The sequence below is a fragment of the Nannobrachium achirus genome, assembly GCF_963921795.1.
Source record: "Nannobrachium achirus genome assembly, chromosome: 15".
NCBI classification, from domain to species: Eukaryota; Metazoa; Chordata; class Actinopteri; order Myctophiformes; family Myctophidae; genus Nannobrachium; species Nannobrachium achirus.
In genome coordinates this window covers 5,411,983-5,439,616 of record NC_137822.1, presented here as the reverse complement: position 1 = coordinate 5,439,616, position 27,634 = coordinate 5,411,983, and the positions used below count along the sequence as shown (strand labels likewise).

The 27,634-nt window shown below is 40.8% G+C and overlaps 1 protein-coding gene across 3 annotated transcripts in view; it reads left to right on the top strand.

Moving 5' to 3' along the window:
* Positions 1 to 27,634, top strand: part of denr (density-regulated protein) — a 38,254-nt gene extending 10,620 nt beyond the window's left edge. Inside the window, exons 1-8 of one of the 3 annotated variants that reach the window (XM_080742461.1) lie at positions 20,885 to 21,029; positions 21,751 to 21,883; positions 22,007 to 22,026; positions 22,464 to 22,548; positions 23,055 to 23,135; positions 25,202 to 25,318; positions 25,798 to 25,937; positions 27,321 to 27,634. In XM_080742461.1, the coding sequence (XP_080598587.1) occupies positions 21,763 to 21,883; positions 22,007 to 22,026; positions 22,464 to 22,548; positions 23,055 to 23,135; positions 25,202 to 25,318; positions 25,798 to 25,937; positions 27,321 to 27,365 (609 nt within the window). In that variant the 5' untranslated portion in view covers positions 20,885 to 21,029; positions 21,751 to 21,762 and the 3' untranslated portion in view covers positions 27,366 to 27,634. Of the gene's footprint in view, positions 1 to 20,884; positions 21,030 to 21,750; positions 21,884 to 22,006; positions 22,027 to 22,463; positions 22,550 to 23,046; positions 23,136 to 25,201; positions 25,319 to 25,797; positions 25,938 to 27,320 lie in introns of those variants that run through there. The other 2 variants (XM_080742459.1, XM_080742460.1) reach the window with 2 other exon arrangements.

The window sequence follows — 27,634 nt, the reverse complement described above, 5'->3', positions numbered from 1 at the left end:
TCTTCTGCTACACTAGTTGCATGAGCCATAGTAACAGTAATGACTAAGAGTGCCATAAGGGGCGTCACAAGGGGGGGGGGGGAAGTGGGACTGAGTTACTAGGGCCCAAGGTGGAGGGGCCCTAGTAACTTTAGCTATTGAAAAATAGCAGATCTACAAGCTCACAGTGCGGCACTCTGTGCCGTGCTGCGAGCTTGTAGATCTGCTATTTTTGAAAAGTCGTGAAAATTTGTGCAAATCTTTGAATATATGTATTTTTTAGGCGAACATTTATAACTCAAATTGTGCTTCTGGGGGGTCCCTGGAACTAGATATTTTGAGATGGGGGTCCGTGGTCAAATACATATCATCTTGGGGGTCCTTCACATGAAAGGGTTTGAGCACCACTGACATGGAAACATAAGTTTTCTTGTACACATTTTCAAGATTTTTCAAAAATAGCAGATCTACAAGCTCGCAGCGCGGCACTCGGTGCCGCGCTGTGAGCTTGTATGTCTGCTATTTTTCAATAGTTAACATTCATGGGGGGCAGTCAGTGAATCCTTGTACCCAGGGCCCAGAAGTTGGTGTGACACCCCTGGCCATAACTGTCTGTCAATGATTGCTGAGAGTGAGTGTGATGTGTGGGAGGGGCGAGCTGTGTGTGTTTAAGGAAGTGAAACTTGAAGATATAGTCACAGTTACAAACTGGTTCCCACCATGTCAAGGTTTAAAGCCCTGCGCAGACCCAGGGAGAGTGTTTATGATGGACCCTCTATCTATGTCGAGGTTTAAAGCCCTGCGCAGACCCAGGGAGAGTGTTTATGATGGACCCTCTACACTCAGGGACACAATTTTTTTTTTTGAACATTATGAATTTGAACGTTTCCAGTGGCATCTCTCTGAGGAGGTGATGTCAGAGTTTGAAGCCATTCCTAAGACCCACCTGGAGAAAAGAAGTCGTGATGAAACAGTGGATGTGATGGTGGAGTTTCACACTGAAGACAGAGCTGTGAAAGTTGCAGCGGAGATCCTGAAGCAGTTGAGTGAACATGACGCAGCAAAAAGGTTAATGGAGAAATATACCGCCGAAAACAGAGATGACATCCTGTGTGTTTCTGCCAGAGACCTCCTCCTGTGCACCCTGGAGGAGTTGGGAGATGAAGACTTTGAACGTTTCCGGCAGCAGCTCTTTCAGAAATTGGTGATAGTTTTTGAAGCCATTCCCAGGGGCCTTCTTGAGTATAAAACTCGGGAGCAAATGTAACGGAGGTGATCTGAACCTCCCCACCCGGGTTCGTACCCGGGTCTCCCACGCAAAAGTCCAACATCTTAACCACTAGACCAAAGAGACATCCGGGGGAGATATAGTCCAGTCATTTTAGGGTTAGACCTAGAACAAATTGCAATAGTAGCAAACTCAACTGATTTTGTATCCTCATTATGTCCTTAGTGAGGGGAAAAAAGTCCCAAGGAATCCCACCGGGGCAAAGTTTTGAAAACGACCTACCTACCTTCAATTACTATACACTACAATATAACGGAAAAAATGACTGAAAAAAAATCTGCTTTAAGTGGGATATGAGGGGTCAAACTAGGGTTTTTTAATTATTCTGAATCCATTGCAAGCATTTGTTTTGCATGAAAAACATTCCTTGGGCTAAAAACGGACCCCAAAAGACTGAAAATTGATGAAAATTGATGAAAATTGACGTTTTGAGTGGCCATTTCTGGCCCAAGGAATGTTTTTCGTGCAAAACAAATGATTGCAATGGATTCAGAATAATTAAAAACCCCTAGTTTGACCCCTCATATCCCACTTAAAGCAGATTTTTTTTCAGTAATTTTTTCCTTTATATTGTAGTGTATAGTAAGTGAAGGTAGATAGGTCCTTTTCAAAACTTTGCCCCGGTGGGATTCCTTGGGACTTTTTTTCCCTCACTAAGGACATATTGAGGATACAAAATCAGTTGAGTTTGCTGCTATTGCAATTTGTTCCAAGTTTGGCCTAATTTTGGCCTAAAATGACTGGACTAATACTAGACTTTTGAGGCTTCAAGGCTGGGGCTGCGACTCTCTCCATCACACTCACCCCCCTTTGACCTCCTCCTACGGGGAAGCCCGAATCCGGGTCACGGCACCAATGTAACGGAGGTGATCCGAACCTCCCCACCCGGGTTCGTACCCGGGTCTCCCATGCGAAAGTCCAACATCTTAACCACTAGACCAGTCCGGGGGAGATATTAGACTTTTGAGGCTTCAAGGCTGGGGCTGCGACTCTCTCCGTCACACAAACAGTGGATCTGATGGTGGGTGCTCACACTGAAGATGGGGCTGTGAGTGTTGCAGTGGAGATCCTGACGCAAATGAGTCAACACAATGCAGCAAAGAAGTTGGTCGAGTCAAACACTGGTTTGATTAGACAGGAACATAAATATATGTATAAAACACTCCGAAAATCACTTCTGGAAACCCTGGATGCCCTAGAATGGGAGAAGTTTCAAAGATTCCAGCGGCAGCTCTCTCAACCACTGAGGATAGGGTTTGAACCCATTCCTACCTCACGTCTTGAGAATAAAAGTCGTGAAGAAACGGTGGATTTGATGATGGCATTTTACACCGAAGACGGGGCTGTGGCTGTCATGGTGGAGACCTTGAAGCGAATCGGTCAACGCAATGCAGCAATGAAGTTGCTGAAGAAATATAGAGCTGCCTGTCAAGTAGACGGTACTGTCTCTCTGAACTTCATCCCCAGAAGGTGAAGAAAAAGAAGCCACCTCATCTGCCCTTCCTTGTGGTACTCAAATGACAACAGGATGACTGCTTGGATAGATTCAGATACTTTCTGAATATTTGTTTATTTTCGTTCATGTCCTTGGACTACTTATTTTGTTTCTTGAAGAACCCACTCGAATAGGTACATTAAGTCGGTGCTTTTAAAGGGCAGTTGAAGCAATGGCTAAAACGCTCACAAACATGTAACCACCTATAAGAAAATATTTGATGCCTGTACAAATTACTCTGCCAGGTTAGTCTCTCCTGTGTGGTTTTTAACTTACTGCTGGCACTAGGCACCTTGTCGCACTAGACAAGCGGTTGCGCCAAGCACCTTGTTTTTGCTGTGTTGTTGTTCGCCCTGTACTGTTCTGTTCTTGTTTGTCTCGTTTTGTTTCTTGTTTTATGTCCTGAGGACAACGGATGAAATTTAGCTTTAAGCTAACTCCGGCTGGTTTACACTAAGATCTTGTATGTTGTATTATGCAATATGTCTTTATCTCTGTGTCCATGAACTGGTACTGTCCTGTCTAAATAAACAAATAAAGTAAAAAAGTAAGTAAAATGTTATCGACCTTGTTTATTATCAATAACTGTTATCGACAACCGTTGGCCACATGATCAGCTCCACTGGAGCGGTTTTTGGGTAGCCTGGCATTAGCCAGACTGATAACATGGATTCACTCACACGTTCCTCTACGGATCAGTCTGGACTTCGGCCCATATAGGGAGTGAGTATGAGAAATCAGAAAATGACCGGGCCAATCAGTGACTGCGATTCAACTGAACAGTGTAATGCAGTCACTGATTGGCCCGGTCATTTGACAATCTGGCCAATTTGGTGAATTGTAGAAATGAACAGATACTCTGTACACACTTACAGTATACTGTATGTTGGTTAAGGTTTGTTTACTGTTGAGTCAGGAATTATAATTTGAGGCCCCCTGGGGGTTTGGGAACCACTGCTTTAGACCATGCCCTGCAAGCCAAATGACGTTATTATGACGTTATGATAACGTCCTCCGGTGACTCTGGTGATGTTCAGAACTCGGCCAGATCACAGCCCATATGGGGATAATCTTGACGTCATTACCAGGACGTCATATGGATTTTTTTATTTTTTTTTGGACAGGATTATTGTTATTGCTTGTAATGTTAGTTGAAATATGAGCAGGGGCATATATTCTGGGACATATCTGACTAGTTATGATATTTATCTAGCCTCGATCAGACCCTGACCTCTGATTAATCGAGGACGTTTTTGTTGGCAGGATTTATGTTGTTGCTTGGTGATATTCTAGGCCAGATCTTACTAGTCATGGTTTGACTTGATCTGGCCCCAATCAAGACATCACTGATTGGTCCAGGTCCTGACCGTGCTTGCTGGGTGCTGTCTGAAATGTAATCATGATATAATTACTCCATTGACAGTCACATAATAACCTTTATGTTTGAAGATGACTGGCCTCAGTGGCCTGCTAGTTTTACCTGAAACACTTACCATTTCATGGAGGATTTTGTTAATTCTGGAAGTGCTAATGCTTTTTTCCTGTAATATTCAAATGTCATATTCTATTTCATATTCTATTTTTGTTACGCTTTGTTACAGGGAGTATTGTTGTGAGGAGTATGAGATATCTTTGTTTATTGAATGTACAGTAGAGCAAAAATAAACCTGTTTTAATTAACCTCTGTGTCACTATCTTGGGCATGTCACAGCCCCCAAATGTTTCAAAAAAAATAGATATACAAGCTTACAACATTTCAAGATTCAATACGTAAGCTTATAGATGTTTAATATTTTCACAATTGGAAGCTTATGTGATAAAAGTGCTGACTTGCAGAGGCTGAGGGAGATCCTGACAAAGGATGGAAACCAGTGGTGGAAAATGTACTGTAAAATGTTTTACTTAAGTAAAAGTATCCATACTAGTCCAGTAATTTTAAGCCAAAATTAGGCTAAACCTAAAACAAATTGCAATAGTAGCAAACTCAACTGATTTTGTATCCTCAATATGTCCTTAGTGAGGGAAAAAAAAGTCCCAAGGAATCCCATCAGGGGAAAGTTTTGAAAACGACCTACTTACCTTCACTTACTATACACTACACTATAAAGGAAAAAATGACTCCCAAAAAATCTGCTTTAAGTGGGATGTGAGGGGTCAAACTAGGGGTTTTTAATTATTCTGAATCCATTGCAAGCATTTGTTTTGCACAAAAAACATTCCTTGAGCAAGAAATGGCCCCTCAAAACGATGGTTTAGTGATTTTCACAGTCTTTTGGGGTCCGTTTTTAGCCCAAGGAAGGTTTTCCATGCAAAACAAATGCTTGCAATGGATTCAGAATAATTAAAAACCCCTAGTCTGACCCCTCACATCCCACTTAAAGGAGATTTTTTGGGAGTCATTTTTTCCTTTATAGTGTAGTGCAGGGGTGCCCAAAAGGTAGATCGTGATCTACCAGTAGATCACCAAGGGTGTACAGGTAGATCACATGACATGCCCTTAAACATTGATTGATTGACTTCAAGAAGGGCCTGTCCTTCATGACTTCTAGGCATCCCCTGCAATGCAATGCAATGCTTTGTTCAAGAGTAATAGCATTACTAAGAACCAGAAAACGTACCACTTCCATACAGAATGGAATGAAGTCTTTTCTGTTACGACTGGTGTGAGTTGACCCAAACGCACAGCAAAGGAGGAGGCAGAAGAAGGTTGAAGCCCACCCGGGCGTGTTTATTAACAATGGAACTCAGAGTTAATTCACAAGGGGGGCAAAAAGGGGAATTGGGCTCTGCGGCTGCTCCAACTCAGCACGGAACCCGGGAAACTGAGGAGGAGAGAAAAAGGCAGAGTCAATAATAATCCACAAGGAATAGCAGTGCACAGCAGCTACAAGGAGCAAAAACTGGCTATCTCTACTAAACTGGGAAAGCTAATAATGGCTGTCTACTTTACCAACCATGGACTGGTGAGCAACTGGCGCCGAGCTGCAAACAGGCCAGGCTCTTGTAGGCTCTGGAGGAGATGATTGCAGATGGCGACCAGGTGAGGAGAATGGCAACGGGAGACAGGTGTGCAGATGTCTGGGACTCAGAGGTCTGCTGTGACGTACTGTGCCACGAGAGGGTGCCACAGTGCCAAGTGAGGGCCAGGACGTAACATTTTCCCCCCTACTATTTCTCATTTCAAGGCAAAGTGAGTTTGTATTAGCGGTATATGTTATGCCATTGCCACTATTCCAAAGCCTGTTCGGGTAGATTTTTTGGGGTGGGTAGATCCTGTTGAGCTGGTAATTTTAAAAGTAGCTCTCAAGTAAAAAAAAGTGTGGGCACCCCTGTAGTGTAGGCCTATAGTAATTGAAGGTAGGTAGGTCGTTTTCAAAACTTTCCCCTGATGGGATTCCTTGGGACTTTTTTTCCCTCACTATAAGGACATAATGAGGATACAGAATCAGTTGAGTTTGCTACTATTGCAATTTGTTTTAGGTTTTTTCATATAACAACTGGACTATACTGCAATGTACAAATACTCTGTTACAAGTAAAAGTCTGTAATTCAACATTTACTTGAGTAAAAGTAGAAAAGTATTGGCATCAAAATGTACTTAAAGAACCAAAAGTAAAAGTACTCGTTATGCAGAATGTCCCTGTATGCAAATATTTTGAAAAGTGCAGATCTACAAGCTCACAATGGGTTGCATCGCGACACATTGTGAGCTTGTAGATCTGCTATTTTCAAATGGCCCAAATGTATACAGAGCTAATGTATGTTTTGTAATAATAATAATAAACATTTACAAAGTAGGCTAACTAGTAACTAAAGTTGTCAAATAATTGTAGTGGAGTTAGTAAATATTTGAGGTGGCTATAAATTGAGCTTATAAATCTGCTGTATGAACATAGCAGATCTACAAGATCACAACTGCTATTTGTAGATCTGCCATTTTTAAAATCTTTTTCGACTATAATGACAGGCCCAAAGGGATGCCAGGGTAACTGTGGTAAATGCGTGCATGAAAGCACAGATCTTAAACACTACAGTAAGAGGCAATCCCCCATTTCAACTTGGGAAATTGACTTTTGGTCTTCAGGCAGAAACTCTGCCATTGTGCTGCACGTGTTACATGAACCAGGATCACATAGTAACAGTGATAACAAAGAGTGCCTTAACTGTATGTCAATGATTGTTCAGCCTAGGAAGGGGCGGGTATGGAAGTGTAATGCTGCTGCAGCGTGTGTCACAGCTGCGTAGTAAGCCTGTTACAACTGGTTCCCCAACCACTGTATTGTGAGGCGATCGGTTGGTTAAAACAGTTCTCTCATATTCTCTGTCGCTGTACGAGCATAAAGTTAAAGTGCTCGTTCTCCACTGCATGGTTTGCGTCTGTGTAATTATATCTGTCGCTGTACAAACAAAAAGTGCTCTTTCTCCATCGCATGGTTTGCTAGGTACATAGGCCTCTTTTTCAAGGGTTGTTATTTGTTACCACCAGTTAAGAGCCAATCTTGCTAGTAAGAAGAGGAATCCAACTACGCTTCAGAGCCGTGATTAAAAATGTAAGTATAAAACAGATCAATCATGATCAATCATACTGAGATTCCAGTCAACCCTGCATGGTGTAATTCAAGTTTATTCGATTTTTTAATAGTAGGCCTACTGTAAGTGCTTTTCATGAGAGTAACATTGATACGTATAGGTCTAAGGCCTACTTCCTCTCTAACTGCTTGTTTGAAATGACCAAACTTGCCTACTGATGAATTATTTGTGCATAAATCATCTTGTAGATTTGCCATTTTTGAAAAGGATTAAATAGGGTTTTGTGTTCCACTTCCTTTCAACCTTTTGTTCATTATGGATCCTCACTATAGTCACTAATGCTATAAGATGGCACTGTCTCTGTCCACTCGCTCTGTGTCTAAGGTGGCCTATAGACCGTTCAGAAACATGGCAACCCTATTTAAAACAAAATCTAAATGGTCGATCTACATTATCACATCACCTCTAGACACAAGTTGATCTTGTAGATATATTTTCGGAAACTTTATTTTTGAACCATTCTCCTAATATTAATAACATGCCAGAAATGGGTACACCAGGTTGAAAGTGGTTAAGAGATTGATTTTCCACTAACAGCTTAGGCCAGGGGTACAACATAGAAATGTGTTCTAACTTACTATTTCTCTTAACTGCACATTTTGACTGAGTGTGTTTAACCAGTAAAATAACAATCCTGTCCATTCTATCAAGTAACACATTCCATGATTTTCTGTAATTTAGCTGAACCAAGAAGATGGAATCTAGCACAGAAATCCGGTACACCCCCAGGAAGAGGCTTAGGACAGAAAGCCGGCACAACCCTCTACAGCCTAGAGAGAGAATCCTGTGGATCCTGGCAAATTTTAAAAAAGCAGAATTTGAAAGTTTCCAGTGGCATCTCACTAGGAATGTGATGTCAGAGTTTGAAGCCATTCCTAAGAGCTACCTGGAGAACAAAGGTTGTGATGAAACAGTGGATGTGATGGTGGAGTTTCACACTGAAGACATAGCTGTGGAAGTTGCTGTGGAGATCCTGAAGAAGTTGAGTCAACATGACGCAGCAAAAATGTTAATGGAGAAATATACTGGCGAAAACGTAAATGACTACCTGTGTATCTCTAGTACCAGAGACCTCCTCCTGTGCACCCTGGAGGAGTTGGGAGATGAAGACTTCAGACGTTTCCGGCAGCAGCTCTCTCAGAAATTGGTGATTGTTTTTGAAGCCATTCCGAAGGGCCTTCTTGAGAATAAAACTCAGGAGCAAACAATTGATCTGATGCTCGGTGCTCACACTGAAGATGGGGCTTTAAGTGTTGCAGTGGAGATCCTGAAGCAAATGGGTCAACACCATGCAGCAAAGGAGATGGTGAACTCATATATGTACTGTGATAGCATCAGTGGCCGTTTAGGTATTTCTTTCATTATTCTGCAAACTCTGAACGCCCTGGATGCACAAAAGTTTCAAAGATTCCAGCGGCACCTCTCTCAACCACTGAGGATAGCAGGGTTTGAACCCATTCCTACCTCACGTCTTGAGAATAAAAGTCGTGAAGAAACGGTGGATTTGATGGTGGCTGTTTACACCGAAGACGGAGCTGTGGCTGTCATGGTGGAGACCTTGAAGCGAATCGGTCAACGCAACGCAGCAATGAAGTTGCTGAAGAAATATAGAACTGCCTGTCAAGTAGACGGTACTGTCTCTCTGACCTTCGTCCCCAGTGGTACTCAAATGAAAATAGAATGACTGCTTGGATAGATTCAGATACTTTCTGAATCTTTGTATATTTTTATTCATGTATATATTGAAAGTCAAACTGTTATCGACCAATTGTTTATTATCAACTGTTTTTGACAACCGTTAGCCAATAAACAGCTGGAGCATGTTTTCAGGTTGCCTTGCTCAAGGACCATTCATCATCATATTTAGGGAGGGTGTTTGTCGGGTCATTAGAAGTCGTTAAATTGTCATTGTAAATTGTAGACATGTGCAAATCCATATACCCATGTACACTTTTATATTGTTTAAGGTTTGTTTACTTTTGGTTGCATGATGAATTATAATTTGAGCCCCCCCTGGGGGATTGGGAACAACTGCTTTAGACCATGCTGTCTGAAATGTAATAAACATGATTTAATAACTCCAGTGACATGACATAGCTGTTTGAAGATGACTGTTCTACGCTTGGACTGGCCTACTTGTTTTACTATTACAATTCCCATTTCAAGAATGTAGCTTAATGCTGCAAGTGCTAATGTTTTTTTCCCCCTGTAATATTCCATTTTATTTTATATTCTATTTCATATTCTATCTTTGTTATGCTACACAAATGTGTTTCTCAAATGTTATAAACAAACATGCATTTCTGTGGATTTTAATATGGCTTTTCATGCTATCAATTAATTGACGATTGTTTGAGGTTAACAACAATCAGTTATTAAAACCTGTTTTAACCACATTAACCCTGTGTCCCTATGGGCATGTCATAAACCCAACACACATTGTAAGCTTATAGAGTACTCGTTATGCAGAATGTCTCATTTCAAGTTTTCAAATGTATACAAATATTTTGAAAATAGCAGATCTACAAGTTCACAATGCATCGCATTGCGAGCTTGTAGATCGGCAATTTTCAAATGGCCGAAATGTATACAGAGCTGCAGATGTTGAAGTGGTTAATGTGTATGATTTGTAATAATAATCAAAATCTACAAAGTATAGTAACTAAAATTGTCAAATAATTAGTAGTGATGTAAAAGTACAATATTTGCCTCTGAGATGTAGCGGAGTAGAGGTAAAAGTATTGGAAATTGGAAATATTCAAGTAAAGTACAAATACAGTAGGGAGTAGGCTATGAAATAAGTATATGTAGGCTACTTAGTTACTTTCTATCACAGGTGGAAACATCCCCAATGACCTGCTGCTCTGGCTGTGCGCCAGGAGGGTTCATGTACACCTGAAAACTTTCAAGGAATAATGGGTTAAATGATGTATCATGCTTTATAAAGGAATAATGGATAGAATAGAATGTAAGCGAACGTAAACCACGAAATACCTTCAACTGTCTGTTAAATCAAATGTTGGCCTAAATAGCCTACTGGATGGAAATAAAGGTGAAATTAACTGAGCTTGAGAAGACAGGCAATCATGGCAGAATATAAATATTCTGTATGAAACTGTGACAAAGACTTTTAAACTGGCAGTTCTACTGCTAAATACCACTACAGGTTAAATGACTGATCTAATCTAACAGAAACCCTTATGAGCCCAATCCTTTTTTCAACACCCACATTGGAACGTCAAATCAAGCCAGGATCTCAAGCAGTGGCCATGCAGGCTCATAGCCAGTTACACGATCACATCATATCAGCAGAAGCCTGACCATCCAGGACTCCTGCCTAGTGCCTATGCAATTATTCTGTGAATGGATTTGTGTATCTAAAACGGTAGGTGGCAGTATTGCACCTCTAAAGCCCAAACTAATACTCATTATTTACAAAATTGTGTACAGTCATTATTAATTAATGTATTAATTAACTATTGACAAAGTATCAACAAATAAGTGAAACATTTTAAGTATAATACTCAGCATGGCAGACACATAGCCAGATCTGATCGTGGTTGAGAACCGACAAAAGTCAGGTAGATGTTGGCCTACTACACCTTCTGTATGTGCGTGGCAATAGCCTACTCACATTTTGTACTATAGGTAAAAGTATCAATAGGCCTAGTGCAATGAAATAATCTGTTACAAGTAAAAGTATGGAATTCAAAATGCCTATTGAGTAAAAGTACAAAAGTATCTGTATCAAAATGTACTTAAAGTTCTAAAAGTACAAAATAGGCCTACTCATTGTGCAGAATGTCTCAGTCATTTGACAAGTTGTCAAATGTATAAAATGCATAAATATCTTTTTTAAATAGCAGACAAGCTCACAAGGATTACAGACAGAAAAAACAGCACCCTGGACAGCGACCTTGGGCATCATCCATCCCTCTTCAGTGAGATTGAGGGCCCCAGCCCTTCTACCGCATGTCCTCCCCCCACCTCCTTTACATTTTCCCCATAAGGTATAGGCTAGGCAATACAATATTTTTTATTTGTTGTTGTTGTTTTATTCATTTGTTTATCTGTGTCCTCACAAAGAACTGACTGATTGAGCCTAGAACTATAAAAGTATGGAAGTTTTTGTTTAACTAATTAATTGTAAACGAAACGTTTGCTTATGGTTTACAAATAATGTATTGGAACATCAAATAATGTAGTAGGCGGCTATTTGTAAACCACACTATGGTGCAGTTACTGTGGGTTGAGCCAGGGGTAAGGTTCATAGAGTTATAATAAGAGGTAAGGTTCTATGCTTCTCACCTGTCCTTCCGCATATGGACACTGATACTATGTCAAATGGACTTGGACTTTTCCTTTTATTTTAATTTTTTCTCTTTTGTGATTGTGTCTTGCTTAAATTGCACTAATGCACTATGCACATGTAAGCCTGTTGTCCAAAAGAGCTGGAAATTGAACTGAACTCTGTCCCGGCACACACGCACGCAACGCACGCACACATGCAGGTGACACACATCATGTGACATCAAGGGCATTATTATTAAAATGTTTCTTTTCTTATCAAACTTAACTTACCACGTGACCACCAATAACTGCATGGACGCAGCTGGTTTCAGACATCACACATTCCATGACATGACGAGACTTCATTTTGGTTCCCTGCAAGACAGCGAGAAGACACGAACTGACGAACATAATTTCAGGTAATAATGCATATTTTGTCATTATCTCTCAATCTGCTAGCCTATAAACAATATGGAATTTCCCATAGGCCTATAACAGGCTTAAAACTCGTTTGCACGTCTAACAGGTAGACTGACGACCTACGAATAATTATGGGGGGACGGGGCGTTTGGGACTTAAGTTCAGGATAAGGCCTATGGTCCGAACCATTGCTTATAAAGTCTCTAATTCGGTGTTTGAGCAGCGTTTAGCCTATAGCCTACTTTTCATTTAGTGGCCTATACACACAACTTTCTTTGATCCGGTCCATCAATGAAAGTGTTAGTGTCTCTTGGCACTTGACAGGTCACTATATTCATGTGATGTTTGGTGTATTTGCGTGCGTGCTTGAGCACTGCTGGTGTCCACTTGTCAAGTTGTCATTAGGCCTAAGGGTCTGCAGTTCTATTGTCATTGATCCATGTGCTCAGAGTTTCAGCCTATAACTCTGGTTTCAGTAGCCTAGGCCTACATCCTCCTCCTCATGTCGTGTCATGTGCACTTTTTTTTTTGCGTAGGCTATTTGATTGATTGATTGATTGATTGATTGATTGATTGATTGATTGATTGATTGATTGATTGAATCATTGATTGATTCATTGATAACAGAATGAATGTCACGCACGCTGGGGGGCATTAGGCCTATTATGGTCTGTAGTCGGAGAAGACACAGGCCAAACTCTAAAAAGGATGTCACTTGCCCGCTTGCAAGTTGCAACTTATACTTCGGTTTGATTTGAGGCCTATAGCCTATATGTTTTTTAAGGAGAGTGAAGGGGGGAGAAACTAATTCGTGATCGTTGGACATTGTTATAAATGATAACTTATGTGTTGTTTGCCACCGGCCTATTTATAAATAACTATATCGTTGTCTTTTTTTTTATGCAATTTAGTTTTCATATTTTAATTATAGTTATAGTTTTAGTAGTGTGAATGGCCCTTTAAAGCATGCAGCTCTAGGCCTAACCTCATGCTTGCTTTTGACAGTTGTTGCACTTGCAGGATTGGGTGGGGCACTATTCCTTGTTGCCCATCATGCACTCGAATCGATCCTCCTGTTTACCCAACCCAGTTGTGTTGTAATATCGTATTATTATTAGCGTTGTGTGTGTGTGTGTGTGTGTGTGTGTGTGTGTGTGTGTGTGTGTGTGTGTGTGTGTGTGTGTGTGTGTGTGTGTGTGTGTGTGTGTGTGTGTGTGTGGCTCTTCAGTTGAAAATAGTTATTGCGGTGTTGAATGCAAGTCCGTCAGTGTAGACTACTGTAGGCCTATGTGTGTCTGTCTGCCCAGGTGGGATGGGTCCATGACAGGGCCCATTGTCTCATAATCCACCTGTTTGCTCTCAGGTCGGGGATCACCAGGGGTTAAAATGTATCTACCATTAAGGGTGTGTTACTCTGAGTGAACAAATTGAACCAAATGGACCCTTACAGGCCTGTAGTCTACACCCCAGCCCATATCATTTCTCAAGGTCAAGGTCAAGGTAAACTTTATTATCCCGTTCAGGGAAATTCATTTGGTCCAAAGGTGTGAGTACAAAAAACATAAAATCACAAACAACATCCAACATTGAATACTGACTATACAGGCTACATGTATCTATCTGCTGACTTTTTTGTTTAGAATTCTGATTCTAAGGGCCCACCCAGACACTTTACATGGTCCATTTGGTTCCATTTCTCTCATTTACAAATTGGTTACATTAACACTGAGGTTTTAACAGTGTGAGAGAGATATTTTTTTAAATCATCATGCCTACATCAAACTGGGGATCATTTATATCTAAAAGGTTGAGAATCACTGGCAAGAGCTTACTGCTGCTTTGATCTTTGACTTTGACGTGCGTTGGTTGTAGTTTAATTTGATTGTGTTTGAGAGAAAGAGAACATTGACGGTCAAGGTCTAGTTATGCGTAAATTGTAGCTAGATTGTAGCTACAACTCCCTCCTGACTCCCTGGAATAAACTCCCCATTGCAGGGGGGGGGGGGGGGGGGGGGCACCATTACAGCACATTTAAGTTCAAATGAAAAATGAATTCTGTGTGAAAAGCTTATTTGAAAGTGTTTCCTCATGAGGCTTTGAGTGAAATGGCTTATGTTTTGGGTACAGTATGTTCCTATACCCTGTATGGCACATACTGTATATATATACAGTATGTCCCATACAGTATATGATATAGGAACACATTCAGAAAACAACTAAAAGAGTTTGGTCAATTTGTCACACAATATAACTACTAAAAATACATACACAATTCAATTATATTAATATATCAGAGCAGTGGTCTGGTTGGTTTCAGGTTCCAAGTGGTCCCAAATGAACATAATAGAAGTCTGAATGAACAATGTTATATCCACTTCCAATAATAATGATCACAATAAACAACACCTTCCCCACAGTGGGAATCACACAGGTGTATGTAACAGCAGGCCTAATGTCTCTGGTCCATCACATAGGTTGACATTGCCCTCTAGTGGCCAAACAACAGCCAAAGTACCACATGCCCATGAAACCTCTTTCTGAGATAGCTTTTTTGTGACTCAATATTAAAGAAGCAATATCTGTTTTGTTATTCTTCATAGTCTAGAAAATGATGTATGTGCTGTAAGTTTCAAGTTTTAATTAATTACAGAATATCTTTGTGCATTGTGCTTTTTACAGGAACACAGTGGACTGTGGAAGTACAGTAGAAGAATGAAGTATCTGGTTTTCACCTTAATGCCATTGCTGCTCTATGCTGTTGTGATAAGTGACGCAAGAGGTAGGCTAATCTTTATCATAGACTATATTGTGTTGTCACACAAACACACACACTTTATTTAGTTAACGGTATAAACTTTTAAAAGGTTTTGGTTTGAACAATCTCACAATTCACCATGATGTATTTTTAGAAAATAAGAAAAGGAAATTATATAATTTACTCAGAGATATTTGCTTACAGTAGGCTGTCTTTGTTTTAAACAGACACTGATTATGGTACTGTTGAGGAAATCATCTATGACGAAGACCCCATAACAGCTGAACCTGGGACCAGCGCTGTGTTTAAATGTACTTTCAGTCATGGTCCTGCATTCAAACCCATGTCTGTAAGGCTGACGAAGTGTGACTCAAAACCTATGTGTGACATGAAGGATGACGTCATTTTCGACTCCGAGGATGTCAATGCAACTGCGGACCAGTTCAGGGGTCTAGTGTCCCTCTTGGAGCCAGATCTCAGCAAAAAGAACTGCAGCATCCGCATCAATGACCTCAGCATCTGGATGTCTGGATCCTATCAAGTTGGAATTGTGTGTCAAAGGGATGGGCGCCCTGCTGTAATAAGGACTCACCATAAAAAGACCATCAAACCCACAGGTATGAAGAATTGGTACTTTTATAGTATAATTTAACTCTGAAGTGTGTGCAAATAACCGAATGAACCCGTCTGGTTACTATTTGTCAATTAACACTTTGCTTTAAAATAAGACCTTTATGTTTTTTGTGCCACCAGGACTGCGTCAACCCAGAATAATTGGTGAAACCACAGTGGAGGAAGGTCAGACCCTGAATTTGACTTGTGAGGCCGAAAGCTCCCCTCCATCGAATGTCACTTGGAGCGAGGCCGGCTCCGATACCGCGCTGGTGAGTGGTATTCAGAAAGCCACTCTCGTCATTCCAACGGTGACAACTGGACAATCTGGAAGTGTGTACATCTGCACTGCGAAACATCTGGAAAAGATGAAGACTGCGTTTGCTCGTCTAGTTGTGACAGGTAAATATTGTACACTGCATTGAGCTGCTTTGAGGAAACATCTATTTTCATCTTGATCCTAGATCCTTTCATCTTATTTTGATCTATCTCACAATTCATCATGAAATATATTTAGAAAATAAGAAATTAAAATACTCAGAGATATTTGCTTACAGTAGGCTGTCTTTGTTTTAAACAGACACTGATCATGTTACTGATGACATCATCTACAACGAAGACCCCATAACAGCTGAACCTGGGACCAGTTATGTGATTGACTGTACTTTCACTCATCGTCCTGCATTCAAACCCATGTCTGTAATCCTGAGGAAGTGTGAACCTGGACGTCAGTGTGGGGAGGATGACGTCATTTTCGACTCTGGGGATGTCAATGCAACTACGGACCAGTTCAGGGGTCGAGTGTCCCTCTTGGAGCCAGATCTCAGCAAAAAGAACTGCAGCATCCGCATCGATGACCCCAGCATCTGGATGTCTGGATCCTATCAAGTTGGAGTCAACGGTCAATGGAATGGACGTCCTAGAGAAATAAGGACTGACCTTAAAAAGCCCATCAATGTCACAGGTATGAACTATTGTTACTTTTATCGTCTAATTAAACTCTGAAGTGTGTAGGCCTACAAATAACCAAATGAACCCGTCTGGTTATGTTTGTAAATGAACACTTTGTTTTAAAATAACACATTTGTGTTTGTTGTGTCAGGACTGCGTCAACCCAGAATAATTGGTGAAACCACAGTGGAGGAAGGTCAGACCCTGAACTTGACCTGTGAGGCCGAAAGCTCTCCTCCATCGAATGTCACTTGGACCGAGGCCGGCTCCGATACCGCGCTGGTGAGTGGTATTCAGACAGCCACCCTCGTGATTCCAACGGTGACAACTGGACAATCTGGAAGTGTGTACATCTGCACAGCGAAACATCTGGAAAAGATGAAGACTGCGTTTGCTCGTCTAGTTGTGAAAGGTAAGTATTGTACACTGCATGAGCTGCTTTGAGGAAGCATCTATTTTCATCTTGATCCTAGATCCTTTCATGCTATTTTGATCTATCTCACAATTCATCATGAAATATATTTAGAAAATAAGAAATTAAAATACTCAGAGATATTTGCTTACAGTAGGCTGTCTTTGTTTTAAACAGACACTGATCATGTTACTGATGACATCATCTACAACGAAGACCCCATAACAGCTGAACCTGGGACCAGTTATGTGATTGACTGTACTTTCACTCATCGTCCTGCATTCAAACCCATGTCTGTAATCCTGAGGAAGTGTGAACCTGGACGTCAGTGTGAGGAGGATGACACCATTTTCGACTCTGGGGATGTCAATGCAACTACGGACCAGTTCAGGGGTCGAGTGTCCCTCTTGGAGCCAGATCTCAGCAAAAAGAACTGCAGCATCCGCATCAATGACCCCAGCATCTGGATGTCTGGATCCTATCAAGTTGGAGTCAACGGTCAATGGAATGGACGTCCTAGAGAAATAAGGACTGACCTTAAAAAGCCCATCAATGTCACAGGTATGAACTATTGTTACTTTTATCGTCTAATTAAACTCTGAAGTGTGTAGGCCTACAAATAACCAAATGAACCCATCTGGTTATGTTTGTAAATGAACACTTTGTTTTAAAATACACATTTGTGTTTGTTGTGTCAGGACTGCGTCAACCCAGAATAATTGGTGAAACCACAGTGGAGGAAGGTCAGACCCTGAACTTGACCTGTGAGGCAGAAAGCTCCCCTCCATCGAATGTCACTTGGACCGAGGCCGGATCCGATACCGCGCTGGTGAGTGGTATTCAGACAGCTACTCTCGTCATTCCAACGATGACAATGGAACACAATGGAAGTGTGTACATCTGCACAGCGAAACATGTGAACAAGACGAAGACTGCGTCTACTTGTGTAATTGTGACGAGTAAGTACTCTACACTGCACTGAGTTGCTTTGAGGAAACATTTATTGTCACTATTTTCACATTTTCACATTTCTATAGCTTATCGCCTGCACATTTCTCTTTCATGTGATTTTATAGGGCCCTCAGTCATTCAAAGGATGGAAACATTTTATTATGTTATCTTCGCCCTTGTGGTCCTGGTTGTTGCTTTGGCTCTGGCTGCAATGACATATGGCTGGATCAGGTGCAGTGTTACAATCCCTCCCTCTATATATATAATCTCTCGTGTTTCAATTTGACATTTTATTGAGAAATATTTAAACATTTAACTAAACAATAATGTTTTTTTCCCCCTTCTTTCCCAAAATATCAACTCAGATACAGAAAGATCCGCAGAGAACCAAGAGTCAAGGCAGATGCCCTGCAGATGGTGGCTCCTCAAGATCAGCAGGTATTATTTTGATCTATCTTATTACACTTTGTATCACTGATGTTTGAGACGTTTCTGATTTGCCGTTGCCATGCTTTGACCGAACATTTGTGTTTAACTTTGTCATCATTGCTGACTTGCTCATATCAATTCCACATTGTTCAACATGTTCACAGGCAGGAGGAGGAGGAGGAATACATGGTTTCGCTGGGCTTGAGCAGGCCTTCCAGGAGGGAGGGGGTAAGAGCAATAATAATGATGATAATAATAAAAATCTTTGTAACGCACTTTATATTTGAAACAAATCATGGTCAACTCCTATTTTATCTAAGCATATACATAAAAACACATTGCGATCCATCCACATGGCTGCCATATTAATTAACTAGTGGGTGTGGCCACATAAACTTTCTGTACACTTTTTGGGAAAGAATACCTCATCATCATGTCTTTGGGTGGAAAGAAAATCATGGTTTGTCATGGTGTCCTGCTGTGTGTCCTATAGGTGTGCAGCCGCCAGCAGCTCTTCCAGAGGGAGGGAAGTAAAGCCATGCGCTCTTCTATCAACAACTATCAGCCAATCAATCAAACAAACTGTATTACATTGCACGTTTCATACAAATACATACATGACATGAAAGTGTTTGACAACAACCAGTGTGGTCTACAGTAGAGGGCGAGAACAATGAAACTTATAGATGAACTCACAACAAACAATGAATACACACAACCAGGGGCCTGTTTCACGAAAGCAGAATTAAGTATGTCACACTCACATCTAACAACAATAGGAACTATAGTGTGCCTATAACAGAGTAGGCTAACTAACAATGACATATCACATGAGTCATTGGTCATGGTCACACACTATTTCAGTAATAGGCCTATAATTAAATTGATTATAATGCATGGTAATTAAAATGAGTACATATACAAACATAGTTGTTGAATTTACTGTGGAAAAAGTTGTTGGTTTACAAATGGAGTCAACATTGGACTAACAGCTATTTCACAAAACAAGGCACTGGATTAATAAAGCTTGGCAGTTAGCCTGGTCTAAACTGAATCCCAGCTTATCATATTCAGGATAACTGTCTAGGCTAATCTGCCGAGATAATTCAGCTTTCATGATACCGATTGAGCGCTGATCCTGGCTAATGATCCAGGATGGTTAATGATCCAGGATATATAGCTGATATATCCAGGCTTTATCCCTAATATAGGTCTCGTGAAACAGGCCCCAGACATTCAAGCAACATGTAAACATGTTCTCATTTGTGTTCTTTCAGACAAAGGGGAAGAATGATGTATAACATGACAAATGAATGACTGATGTATTTACTGATAAACATTTTACTAGGGTTCCTTATAATATTTGTAAATAAAATGATATGTCATCTGCTTGTGACTGCAATGTGTTCCTGTTGGTGCCACGGATGACTCGGCTCTCCTTGTCTCGGGACAAACTGCAGATTGAAAAGGCCCTTAGCTGTGAACTAAATGAGATCTGCACTCCTCTCTGCACAACCTCAGCAAGGTTGATAACTTCACAGTCAAAGTGTTGTACAGTAATAACAAGAAAATACTAAATTGCCTACTTGGGTTGCATCCTAGAGGCTAAATTTCCAAAATGACTACTAAGGTAATCAAAAAAATCAACCAAAGAACTTTTTTTTTACAGAGGATCGCCTGCTGGTCAGTAAGAAATACTTTGAAGACTCTAGCAAGAGCACTCATTCAGCCCCACTTTGACTATGGAGTCCACCAAGGCAAACAAGGTTCCAAACAGCCCAAAACAAACTTTTTAAGTGTGGGGTCAGGTGGCTCACGGTAGCTAACATGGTACAGCATCTTGCAATGGGCCTGGTGTACACGATACACTAAACCACTAAGATACCCAAAATACTTCCAAAACGTCAAGGATGTTCACAAACAACACCAGAGGCAGCTCTGCAGATCACTTCCAACACAGATTTAGCTCAAAGGTTTTAATTAATTCTCCTGCTATGCCACACAAATGTGGAACGCCCTACTGAAGGCCTTAAAGAAGAGTAGTAAATCTCTACCCTCCTTTAAAAGTCACAAACAGACGGCTGCTTCTCGAAACTTGTAAAAAAGACACAGCCTACCCTTTCCTCCCACTGACCTTTCTACTATAAATACCAGCATTAATGATTGTATTTTTTTACTAAATTTGTATGATATTTTCTGCTACTGTTTTATTTGTCTGTGTGTAAATCTCTGACTTCCTTTAAACTCTGAAAAGCCACTTAGAGGTGGCTGCTACTCTAAACTGGTAACAGAAAACTTTACCTCCACCTGACCTTTCTATTGTAAATGTATTTTTTGCATCGTGTTTTACAATGTTTTGTTCTTATATTTTCTGCATAGTACTGTGTTTGATTTGTCTGTCATTCAATGTTATATGAATTTAAAAAAGGACCCCAATTTAAACAAACCCAAAGCTTTTTTGAAGAGTTGATCCTTTTAGTTGACTTTGTACCAGTGAACTGTATTGTCATCAAACTCCTTCCTTTTCCTATGCAAACCTCTAATAAAGTGTTCAATCAATCAAAGCAGCACTCACAGTGCAATTATTCTGTGAATGGATTTGCGTATCTCAAACAGTAGGTGGCAGTATTGCACCGCAAGAGTCCAAACTACTGCCACCAAAGCGGTAGACGGCAGTAATTCACCATAATCGCCATCAAGGGGTGAGAAGAAGCAGTGCGACTTGTAGTCAGTCGGAGGCGTGCTCAAACTATCACAACTACTCTTCATCTAAAAACAACTCTTATCTAAATACAAAAGTTCTATTCATGTGGTGAAAGGCACGCGTCTTCCCTATAAACACAGAGCTTTTCGAGAGGTGGGTATCTGGGCAATTGTTATTGTTTCTTTTGATCAATATCTATATATGATCATGTTGTGTGCTAGCTAGCTAGCACAATGCTGTGTGTATGTGTCGCTATAGTGCTTACTAACGCTTATGAATGAATGAATTATGAATGAATGAAGCCATGAATTCACTCTCTGTCCATGTCGTCAACACAGCATTGTGTCATTAATATGAACATGATAACTTTGCTTGGCAATCCCATGGAATAACGCAGCTATGACCGCATGTGTGTTAGCTGTATGATGCTATTATGATAAAGCCTAAAATAGTGTTCCCTTCCCTGCAAGTGTGCGAGGAGGAGCATATGGCATATTATTTTACACGGCTTTGTGTGGATAATGGTTGATAACACAAATCCCAAGTGTTCTTTTAACTAGTGAGTGTACAAATATAAGCTCAGGGACAATTGTGGTCAAGTACACTCAAGTCAGGCACAATGACTAAGAAGTTGTTGTCTCTGTGTCAGATTGTCAATAAATGGAAGGCAGCAACGTCATGAATTATTATGGGGCCTTTCGTTTGGGTTTGGGCCAACCAAGAAAAATGGATGCCATCATGCATTCATGCTACTATGGCAACTGCTGAATAAGATGTGAAATGTTTATGTCTGGAAATTGTATATGAGGGGTATTTCACCATCCAGAGCTCTGTGTGTGTGTGTGTGTGTGTGTGTGTGTGTGTGTGTCTCCAGGACAATTATCATATGGCTGCTACTGAGATGGAGCCAGGTTCTCCAGAAAACAAAGGGGACCACCACCACCACCATCACCATGGGACCGCTGACTCTGATTCCAAGTATCCATTGAAAGTTCTGTACTGTGGAGGTAATTGATGATGAATGAGGCCTAGAATATTGCACGTTTTCTTATGCCTGTTTAAGAACGTTTTCACTGGATCTGTTTACAAGTCATGTGTTTAATCAATATATTTCCCCCCTTGTCGTCTAGTGTGCTCCTTGCCTACGGAGGTACGTTTCCAACTTTTAACCCTAATTGTCATGTTAAACATACATATTCACTCAGTGTACTATACGATACCTTCAAAAATTGAATGTTCAATGAGTGTGCGACACTGCGACTATAACCTGTATATTAGTCTTGCCTAGCCAGCTGATCATGGGGAAATCTTAATTCAATGTAGTGGCTAGAACGGCGGGGGAAAAAATACACCCACTGAAACCCTGTGATACCGTTCTATATGAAAAGTACTAACCTAAAGTCTTTTACTTCTGAAAGCTGTTGTTTTGTTTTTATTTTAATTTCCCAATTGTATCCTCAGTTCTAGCCCCTACATTGCATTTTAGTTGTCACCAGATGAGATTAGGTGGAAATCTCTAAAAATCTGGTGATGACGAGAAACTACTCGACTGTATTGTCATTTTGACCCTGTCTGCTCTGTCTCCAGTACTGTGAGTACATGCCTGAACCTGCCAAATGTAGGCAGTGGCTTGAGAAGAACTTCCCAGATGTATTTGCTAGGATGAGTGTAGGTAAGTTGAGTTCCGTTTGACATTTTAGCCACATTATTTAAAGGGCCGTGAAAACAAGTTTTCTACTTCTCAAAATGTGTCGCGCCTAGGACCCACAGAAGAGATTTTTTTCTCAATTCTGTATGATTCAGAATATGAAAAATAATATTTCAAATATTTTCAAAAATTGCGGATCAACAATTTCAACGTTTTCCGATCAACGTTTCAGTCACTCAGACCCTCATCAGTCTGAGTGACCGCAACGTTGCCTAGCCTACCAATAAAAGTATTTTAAGTGTGTGGGACTCCCCTTTAATTCTCCTCCTTGTCAATTTCACTGCTCCACGCACCTGTAGTTGTGCAAAAGGACCTTTTTCTTCTAAATATAAAATATTATAAAGGATCCCACTCCACTTTGAGAACCACTGATCCAAAGTCCTTATTGTCTGACTGCAGCAAATAATGCAGTAGATGGCGCTGTAGTGACCCCTCCTTGCTTGTTGTGTTGTGTCCTACTGGCCCTGAAGGAAACGCACCCAAGCAGGAAACTGCAAGTGGAGATGTTCCCCCTGCCGGCGAGGAGGAGGAGAAGAAGAAACAGAAAAGAGGTTTGTTTGTCTTAAATCTGATCATTGATTTGTTTAGGTTTTATAACAAGGTGTTGATATGTTACTTAAAATGTACCACTCATTTTCAACTTTGAACTATGTCATTAATATACCTTAAAGGGGATGACCTCCCATTTTCAGTAATCAACTATATATTTTATATTATGTTAATGTTGATGAGTGAACATTAGCCCAAGTGCCCCCCCTCCTGTTGAGAGGGGAACGGAGTTTGGACGATTTGGGGGTCACGTGACCAGTGACGTCGTCAAGTTGTGAAATGCAGCCTGCCTCCATACGTTTCAGTGGGATATCAGAAACAGCGCGACTTCAATTTAAATACAGAGCCTTTTCAGCCATGTCAGTTGTATTATGTACAAGGGCTGTGTCTTGTGAGCTAGAATATGTATCCATATGCCATCCAAAACGAGCAGGATCTACTCCTTCTGCTATTATTACTTTGTTTACACGGAACCAGAGCCCTAGAATGAAGAGTTGCGTCACTCCCGTTCACTTCATGGGGCCAGGTCTTCTACGCACACATCTATTGGCGTATAGTGACAAACGGCGAACCGGAAGTTTACAAAATGCATTGAAGTCTATGAGGTGTAAAGTGACAATGAACCACGTGACCAGCGCTGTTTCTGACCCCGCAGTGGCAGGACTCTCTGATTAGAAGGCTCTGCACGGAACGAGGGAAGTAGGGCGGAAATACATGCTCATATTTGGCGGAACGTGATAACGTCTTTCAACGAGCGACCGACGGCCGCATCGGCGCTCTCGGAGCTCAGATGGACGAAACGAGGCGGACAGAGAGAGAAACAAGCACAGACAAAGTGAGAGATAAACACACTTTCTCCAAAAAAATCTTTTGAGGAGCATGGTGAGGACCTGGATCCGTCTCCTAGATTGTTTTGATTTTCGCATTTGACTTCCCTCTTCTGAGCGCCGTCCGTCGCTCTTTGAAAAACGTCATCACGTTCCGCCAAATATGGGCATGTATTTCCGCCCTACTTCCCTCGTTCCGTGTAAACAAAGTAATAATAGCAGAAGGAGTAGATCCTGCTCGTTTTGGATGGCATATGGATACATATTCTAGCTCACAAGACATATTAGCCCTTGTACATAAAACAACTGACATGGCTGAAAAGGCTCTGTATTTAAATTGAAGTCGCGCTGTTTCTGATATCCCACTGAAACGTATGGAGGCAGGCTGCATTTCACAACTTGACGACGTCACTGGTCACGTGACCCCCAAATCGTCCAAACTCCGTTCCCCTCTCAACAGGAGGGGGGGCACTTGGGCTAATGTTCACTCATCAACATTAACATATATAAAATATATAGTTGATTACTGAAAATGGGAGGTCATCCCCTTTAAGAGTTGTTGTGTGGAAATAAGAAAGGGGTCTCCGCCTTCTGTGTTGCCTAAAACTGGAGGATTGATTGTGTGGTCATGTGAGGTGTACTCTGCAAGCTAAAGAGTACACCTTCATGATGTCACTGATTACATGACCCCACATTCCCCCTTTAACCGCTAGCAAAGCTGGCGTCCCTATTTGGACATGCCAGTATATCAAATAGCAAGCTCACAACGCGTCACGTCCGCAATTTGTTGTGAGCTTGTAGATTGGCTATTTTTGTGTGACATAAAATAGGACTTATATGGTTAATATTTGTCCGAAATGTATTTCTTTAAGGCCCTTCTTTTCTCTCAACCTTTTTACACCATGTACCACCTCAGAAAATATCTGTCTCTTCAAGTACCACCATACTAACCTGTGTGTAGACCTAGAGTAAAATAAAGGCACGTAGACTTACAGTACCCCATCCTATTCAGCTATACACAGGAGGGCAATGTATTCCTTGAATTCATGGAGATTCTTGTGCAAGATTTAGCTATCGGCTGGAGAGCCTATTTCAACCAACTGCTTGGTTAGAACAACTACCTTTAGAACCACTGCTTTAAGGAATAATAAAATGGGTTTTGTATGAAGCTGCCTTTGCCACTGTTATAATGAACATAGTAATATCTAGCAGCCTAACGGTCGTTGTTATGTGTCTTTCAGGAGGCAGAGGCCAGATTAAACAGAAAAAGAAGACCGTGCCTCAAAAAGTTTCAATAGCGAAAATCCCAAGAGCCAAGAAGAAATATGTCACACGGGTGTGTGGTTTGAATACATTTGGTAAGTGTGAACTACATTGTCGTTTTATACCGAAGCAGTGTTGACATTTTGATTTAGTTTTAGTCACATTTTAGTCATCTGAGCTGTCAACAAAAATGTACTTTGGCAGGCCTTGATGATGATGATTTTATGGCAGTTCTACAAGCTTGTAGTTCTATTTTCAGAGCGCAACACCCGAGCGCAACCAAACATAAAATGACTTGTCTTTTAGTGGAGAAGACTCCACTAGTCCCTCATTTTAGTCTTCTTTTTATTTGTTGACGAAATAGCGAATGCTTTTATTCTTAGTTTTAGTCATCGTAGCTTATTTTTTATACAGTTTTCGTCTGTGAAAAAGGTAATTAACAAACATTTTTCATCATAGTCGACACTCGACAACAGTGGTAAGTGGGAACTCAAGTGTAGTCCTCTGCTGAAGACGAGTAGACTAGACGGTCACTGAATAAAGTGTATTAATGTAAATATTTTGTTGTTTTCAGATATTGACCTTAAAGAGGCGCAGCGATTCTTTGCCCAGAAGTTCTCATGTGGTGCCTCAGTGACGGCGGAGGATGAGATCATTATTCAGGGAGACTTTACAGATGACATTATTGATGTCATTCAAGAGAAGTGGCCGGAGGTATGTTATTTTGTGACATTGTTCAAAGTTGACTGGTCAAATGTTTTAACGGTCCTCTAGTGTAGTGGTTCTCAACCTGTGGGTCACCCCGCCTGATTTTGGTGGGGTCCGTAGATGACAGTAAAGTGACAATTTAAGCACCTTTTTTAATAATAATAATAAACTTTATTTGTATAGCGCTTGACAGAAGAATCAATAAACAACAAATCGACAATACAAAGGCAAAGTAATGACAAACTACTATATTCTCTGGTCAAACTTTGGCTAAATTGGGCCAAATATTATAAACATGTTATAAGATAGATAGAAAGCTTGCAACGCGAGGTGTTGTGAGGGTAACATGATATTGGTTCGACCACCTAAACCTTACCCTAACCTCAGTAAAACTAACGCTGGTGAATGCTAACCTGTCGACGCTGGTTAATTCTAACCTGGTGAATGTTAACCTGGTCGGACCAACGGGAGGTCGAACCAATGCCCAGTCCCCGTTGTGAGCTTGTAGATGAGCTATTTTCACAATGTTTACCTGTGTAACAGAGTCCAACAAAATGTAACGCCTCAACTCCTACGTGTCAGGGTAGGGGAGTCCCCAGTTCAAATATTGTTATATTGGGTGGTCTCGGCCTGAAAAGGTTGAGAACCACTGTTCTATTGTATCGATTAGCCGTTATATTTTTCCCCGTGCATGCTGTTATGTTGGAATACAAGTTTCCAATGAAATACTATCTGATGTTTCACATAATATGCACCTGAGCTGCATCTTGTATTCAGCTTGTCCCTATGTTCAGAGAGCAAAGGAATAAATATTGGCGGGGATTTAAACAACCGTATACCGGCCATCTTTGTTTGTAGTATCTTATCAATAGCTAATGTAGCGAGCTAGCAGTAATAATATGGTAGATATCATGAATGTAATATAGTGCTTATGTTTTTCTTTTTCTTTTATTTATCACAGTAGTCCACAGTGTTCTGTGGTCTCACATACGGTACACACACATTATGCATTCACAATGTTAGTTCATTCAGCCCTGCCCTTTCTAGCTAGCTATTTGCTGCGCTTTGAAAGGTCAGTGACTGGAATGGACAGAGTTGAATTCAGTTGAACTTTGAGTGCAGCGGCAGGCAGTATAGATGCAAAGTGACGCTCCATCGCCTATGTGAAAGACCAGTAATACTGTAGGTTTCATATTCGTTATTTGTATATACGGTAGGCACATAATGTGCTAAACAAATCATGTGATGTATCATGTCAAATTATGGAAGATCTTGGTATTTACTGTAAAATACCTATTTAATCACACCACTGGGATTCCAACTAACGGTTTTAAATGATATACACAGGAACATCAACAACACAATAATACCAATATGTTTTTCTCTTAGGTGGATGATGACAGCATTGATGATTTGGGAGAAGTCAAGAAGTGAAGACACTATGCACTTTTATTGAAACACCGATTTGACATGTAACAGCAACAACTTGGCCAAATGCACACACATCGATGTTAAAAGTTGTTTTATATCTATTTTATTTACTGTATATAAAACTGTGGATGTGGCCACATACTTGGCATTTTAGTTATTGATAGCTGCTTTCTCTCTCATTTGCCAAAGGTGTGGTAAGATGTGAATTCCTCTCAAACGCTGTTCACTTCAAGCTGACTGTAGCCTAATAAACTGAATTCCCTTCACCAGTT